Genomic DNA, 6,000 nt, shown 5'->3' with positions numbered 1-6,000 from the left:
CACACAAAGATGATCTTGGAAAAAGGCTCAATAAAGGAGCATTGTTAATGGTGCTAAATAAAAGAGAACGGTATATGGATTTCATAGACTTCGTAGTGTGAGATTCCCATGGATAAGTGTGCAAGATCAACACGTGATTCTTATGGATAAAATATAAGAGGCTCACGGATGACACATTGATGAAGAAAAAAAACCTATAAAACAAAGAAAAACTAGTAGGACTTGTTCATAGATCACAAAGTAGTCTTTAAGCCACAAAGAGACAATAACTCACACATGAATAGGAGATTGTTGGGTATACATGTGTGAATAAAATCCCATGTTAAATAATAATGGCAAGAATGAATAGTCAATATATAACATAGTTAGGCCTAAATTCATGGACTTGAGCATTTGGGTCAAGTAATGTTCCTATATGTTATTAACTACTCAATTGGAGTCTTCCCAATATATTATCTCTTTAATACCGCTTGTGGATTCTAATTCGCTTAATTCATAAAGTTTATTGTCGTTGAATAAGATACCAAAATTTGATTCCAATCTCTACCAAAACCAATTGGCGTATCAACTCGATGATAAAGAAAAAAAAATATTATGTATGGCATCAATTAAAAAAAAACCAACAACAGTTGCTAATCACATAACAAGGACTTAGTGGCCCTAGTAACATTTTCTTCAGTAAAACCAAACTTCTTAAACGTATCCAAATAAGCCCCACTAGCTCCAAAATCCTCCACACCAATCGCCCAACCTTGTCCTCCTACGTACTCCCTCCAACCCATTGGTGAGCCAGCCTCAACACTAACTCGCTTTGAAACTCTTGGTGGCAAGACATACTCCTTGTACTCCTTTGGCTGTTGATCAAAGAGCCGCCAACACACTAGTGAAACCACCCTCACTCTCCTCCCTTCTTTCCTTAACATCTTGGCACTCCCTTCACAAAGGCATAGCTCGGATCCAGTACCAATCAACATTATTTCTGGCAAATCATTCCCTGAATTATCACTCACTATGTACCCACCTCTTTCAACTCCACTTGCTGATGTTCCTTCCAAGTGTGCTGCCACTTTTTGCCTTGATAGTGCAATAAGACTAGGAACATCCCGGTTTGCAACAGCCAATTTGTAAGCTCCAGCAGTTTCGTTGCCATCGGCAGGCCTGAAAACTAGAAGCCGTGGCACAGCTCGAAGGCCAGCAAGTTGTTCCACTGGCTGGTGAGTTGGGCCATCTTCCCCAAGACCAATTGAGTCATGTGTCATGATATAGATGACTCCGGCTTTGCTTAAAGCAGAGAGTCGGATTGAATTCTTCATGTAGTCAGAAAATATAAGGAAAGTGGCTGCAAATGGTATGAGACCGCTTCCATGCAATGCAAGACCATTAGAAATTCCGGCCATTGAGTGCTCACGAACTCCATACCTGATGTTGCGGCCCCATGGGGAGTTGGGCTGGCTGAAGTCTTTGAAATCGTGGAGATAAGCTTTATTAGATGTTGCAAGGTCTGCACTTCCACCGATTAGTCCTGGAAGCACCTTGGCAAGCTGGTTTAAGCACTTCTCAGAGTAGCCACGAGTAGCATCTACTGGTTCTGATGCAGACCATTTCTGTGAGACCATAACAATAACAAACTCGTAAACTCACACAATTATGTTGTAATAAATCTTTTTGAGGTGGAACGTACTAAAAGAAGCAGAAACATTCAAGAAATAGTTAACTTTGTACCAATTTAATTATTATTCTAACACTTCCTCTTGCACGCTCTCCCCTTTATATGTGGAGCCAATATGTGGGATTTTTAAATGGAGTATAGAATAGTGATAGCATTTGAATTTAGGATCGCATAATTTGATAGTATGATAAATTATCAATTGTACCAAAAGTTTAAACTCTTAAGAAAGTGTGGATTTGACCATTATTTTAACAAATGATCAATGTCTAACGTACTCTATCTCAAAGATACCAAGTGATTTCTCTCATTTGAAGTTGTGTGAAAAAATTACCGGCAATGAGCTTTCCCAGCCAGGAACTAGACCTCCATTGAGGAGAATTTTAAATTCTACAGAATCTTCTGGATATTTGCTTTGGTAGTAGTTAAGCTTAGAGTACCACTCCTCCTCCAGTCTTTCTCCATGGTCTGTTTGAATTTGCATCTCCCTGCAACAAAGTAATATGGTCACTTATATAATAGATTTCTGCCCCTGATGGTGGAAATTTAATTGCTCTAAAGCATTATATATAAGTTCAATAACCCAAACCTATACACCATAGGAAGGACGTGGAATGGCCCACGATCACTCCAATTAACTTTTTGTCTCATTGTTTTCATATCATCTTCATCGAAGGTACCATGATGAGCTTTCGATGTTCCTTCCTTCCCAGACAATTTCCCTATTAGTGTCTTCACCTGGAGAGAGGAAAAAAGAAAAGGAAAATAAATTATCAAACGTGTTGAATTGAAAAAATTAGCATTAAGGGGTTCAATTTCAAAGCATGCTACGATAATCTGTTACTACTTAAATATATATAGTTTGTGCAATCCACAAAATATTGCAAAACTTTATCCATTTAGTGGGTAAATTTAAAATTATGAGAATACTCAGTAAGTTTATGATGCTAACATGAAGTAAAAGAAATTCTTCTCTACTAGATTACAGACCCTGATGAAAGTCGGTTTCTCATTTTCACTGAAAGCAGAACAGAGGGCATCCTTGAATGAATTCATATTACTGTGTATGTCCTCCACAGTGATTGTATTCCAACCAAGAGCCTTGAATCGAGTAGATATATCTTCAGAAAATGCTAAGGTTGTCGGTCCATCAATGGTATTATGATTATCATCATATATTAGTGTAAGTTTGTTAAGCTTCCAATGAGCAGCCAAGGATGCAGCTTCATGAGAAATGCCTTCCATGGCACAACCATCACCCATGATGCAATATCTGCATTGACAAATCAATAGATTCTCAGACAACATATCATGCTATTTCAAATTTTTTGTCCGAGTAAAAAGTAACTAGTTTTTATACTTACGTCCGATGATCAACAAGAATTGCATCAGGTTTGTTGAATCTTGCTGCTAAGTGAGCTTCTGCTAAGGCTAGGCCAACTGCATTAGCTACACCTTGTCCAAGGGGGCCTATTATCAAGAGCAGTTATTAGTTAAACAACAAAACAAGTATATCACTTAAATCCTAACTCCAATAATAAAATAACATTAATTGCGTATTAAAATCTGCAATTATATTATGGTTATGCCTTTTTCAACCTGTATCCTAAATAAGTTATGCGCTACCTAGTAAGTATTGAGATAAATGAATTTTGGAGACATTACGTAAACATTTTCTTAGCTAATCATGAATACAAGACAACTGATTGGAAAGGATTTTCTAATTATTTTTGGAATCAGCAATATTTCACCTGAATCTACTTTTAGTACTTCATACTAATAGTTAATACCATCTATGGGTATATTTCTTCTATACATATGGTTTGTCACTTCATATGATTTTCCAGTTCAAGATTATTTGCTTCTATAAAATTGACATTGTTCCAATCTCAGACTTATCAATTTAACAAATTGTGAAAAACATTGTGCAATTTATCACCTTATTTGGCAAGAATTTACCTGTTGTCACTTCAATGCCATCTGTCACCACATTCTCAGGGTGACCTGGGGTCCGACTCCCAAGCTTACACAAGCGTTGTAGGTCTCGCAACTGGGAGTAAAAGTTCCTCCTTTAGTTAGCTTGATGAGAATAGAGTGAAAATTTTGCAATATGCATAGAATTTGAAATAGATCATCCAAGTTTTTTAGAAAGTCTAGAAAACTACTCCCACAATTTGAAATATGCATATACCTGAACTGATTGAAAACCAGCGACGTGAAGGCAAACATACTGAAGCAAGCAACCATGGCCAGCACTCAAAACAAACCTGTCCCTGTTAAACCATTTGGGGTTTCTGGGATTGTACCTCATGACATGCCTATATAGCACATAACCCACTTCAGCCATTCCAAGCGCCATACCAGGGTGGCCAGCCTTGGCATGTTGCACCGAATCAACAATAAGCATTCTCACATTGTCCACGCATCGCTTATCAACCAATTCCTGAAATGATTCGTCGTCTAGCTCTGTGTCATTGTTTTGGTTTGATAGTTTGGATGGGAAAGCTTGTTTGAGCTCTTCAAGGCAAGAAAGTTTGTGGGATTTTGTTATGCTAGAGTGGTTGGATTTGAGGCAACTATATGGTTTGAACCGAGTTGGGAGCGTTTTGATTTTGTTGTTATTATTACTTTGGGTTGTAAATTTGGTGGGAAGGAGAGGGAGAGACGGGTACAAGAGAAGTGAAGAGAGAGTCATGGAGGAGAATTGGTTAGTTTCTCTTTGTTTTTGTGTGTGTTAGAGAGAGAGAGAGAGAGAGAGAGAGAGAGGTGAAGCTTGTTGGAGATGAGAAAGAGGGTGGTGATTGCTAGAGGTAGAAGCTGAACTGAGAGAGAGAGAGGTGTTAGCGTTTGTTGCCAGGTGTGTGGAATAAGCTGAACTGAGAGAGCTAAGCAAGATAGATGCATGTGGCGAATGTTAGGGTCAAAGGTGCGATGTTGTGTCTGAACTCTGAGGCTGAGTTGGGCGTCACATTGGTCTACACGTGCTGTGCATGCCAAAGAGAGATGTTGAGTTGGCTCTACTTCTACCAAAATCCTAAAATAGTGGAAGCCATGGTCCACGAGAATTCACTTTTCCCTCCTTTGTTAATTGTTAATGTTGTAAAAATATTATGGTCGTAACACTTCTTTTTTAGAGAAATTATATATTCACAATATTTTTAAAATAAATTTTAAGTGCTAAGTTATTACGGGTTGTTATTGTTATGGCAAAAAAATAATCTTAGTAATAAGTTCAAATTTGAACCAATAACAACTAACCATCTATAATTTGTTGTGAAAATATTATAAAAATATTGTGCATTTAGCACCTCTTTAACTTTTATGTTATAGCTTTTGGTTCTATATGAAAATGATTCTTAAGCATTTAAACTTATTTGACCTATCCACTTTTCCACTTATTTTGAGGAGAGAAAGGTAGCGTTTGGATTGCGCGTCTAGCATTTGCTTTTCCTTTTTTTTTTTTTTTTTTTTTAGCTGTAATATTTGACTTTTCAACAACACCAGTGGGTCCTGTGCACTATTTACGGGACCCACAAACCTCACTTTTCAACAACTTTTTCATTAAAAATGGATCCTGCGGTACTATTTACACATTTAAAAATTATTTTGCTACAGTATTTTCAGTTTTTAGCAAAATAAGTTGTATCTAAACGAACCCAAGTGCACGGATATAACTTTTATATTATAGCTTTTGGGTCTATATGAAAGTGATTCTTCACTATTTAAACTTATTTGACCTAAATAGGTAAAATGTTGATTTGGAATAGCCTTGTTTTCAAATTAACTAAGAAAAAGTGATATATGGTGTTTTTTTTTTTTTTTTTTTTTTAATTATACGTTTTGTCCTCAACATTTGTCTCATGTTTCAATATGCTGCATATTTTTTAAAATGTTTCATTTTAGTCATTATACATTTAAGTTTGTGTGAAATAATGTCCCTCTTGCTTTAATTAATTAAGATTGTCTCCAGAGATTTTGGTCTTTAGTGTCATCACTTATGCTTTAAATGCCTTAGGTGATAGTATCAATGATGACATCTATATATTACTTAAAGCTGAAGCGTAGTGTTTAATGCTGATGCGCTCACGTTGAGCCACGTCAGCGTCCACATCATTATCTTTTTTCTTCCATTTTTTTATAATTTTTTATAATATTTTTTTATTTCATATTTACACTTTTCCAACATTTCTCCCTCCCTTACATTTTCATCTCCCACTACTTCTCCAACCTTTCTTCTTCCCTCACCTTCTCATCTCCCCACTACCCTCTACATTAATATCATTTTTAATCTTTCCCTTCATCTTCCTCTATTTTTGTCTCTTCTTATTCACACC

At 36.5% G+C, this 6,000-nt stretch overlaps 1 protein-coding gene across 1 annotated transcript; it reads right to left on the bottom strand.

Moving 5' to 3' along the window:
* Window positions 1-632: 632 nt before the first annotated feature.
* LOC142640148 (transketolase, chloroplastic-like) lies at window positions 633-4,361 on the bottom strand. Its single transcript, XM_075814240.1, has 7 exons — window positions 3,858-4,361; window positions 3,626-3,716; window positions 3,031-3,136; window positions 2,657-2,939; window positions 2,256-2,404; window positions 2,001-2,154; window positions 633-1,604 (listed from the first exon to the last, which is right to left on the bottom strand). Exons 1-7 carry the CDS (start codon window positions 4,359-4,361, stop codon window positions 633-635), a joined length of 2,259 nt encoding a protein of 752 aa, XP_075670355.1.
* Between the last annotated feature and the right edge of the window lie 1,639 nt (window positions 4,362-6,000).

This window comes from Castanea sativa, chromosome 6 (assembly GCF_040712315.1).
Source record: "Castanea sativa cultivar Marrone di Chiusa Pesio chromosome 6, ASM4071231v1".
NCBI lineage: Eukaryota > Viridiplantae > Streptophyta > Magnoliopsida > Fagales > Fagaceae > Castanea > Castanea sativa.
This window is presented reverse-complemented; position numbering and strand designations above follow the sequence as displayed.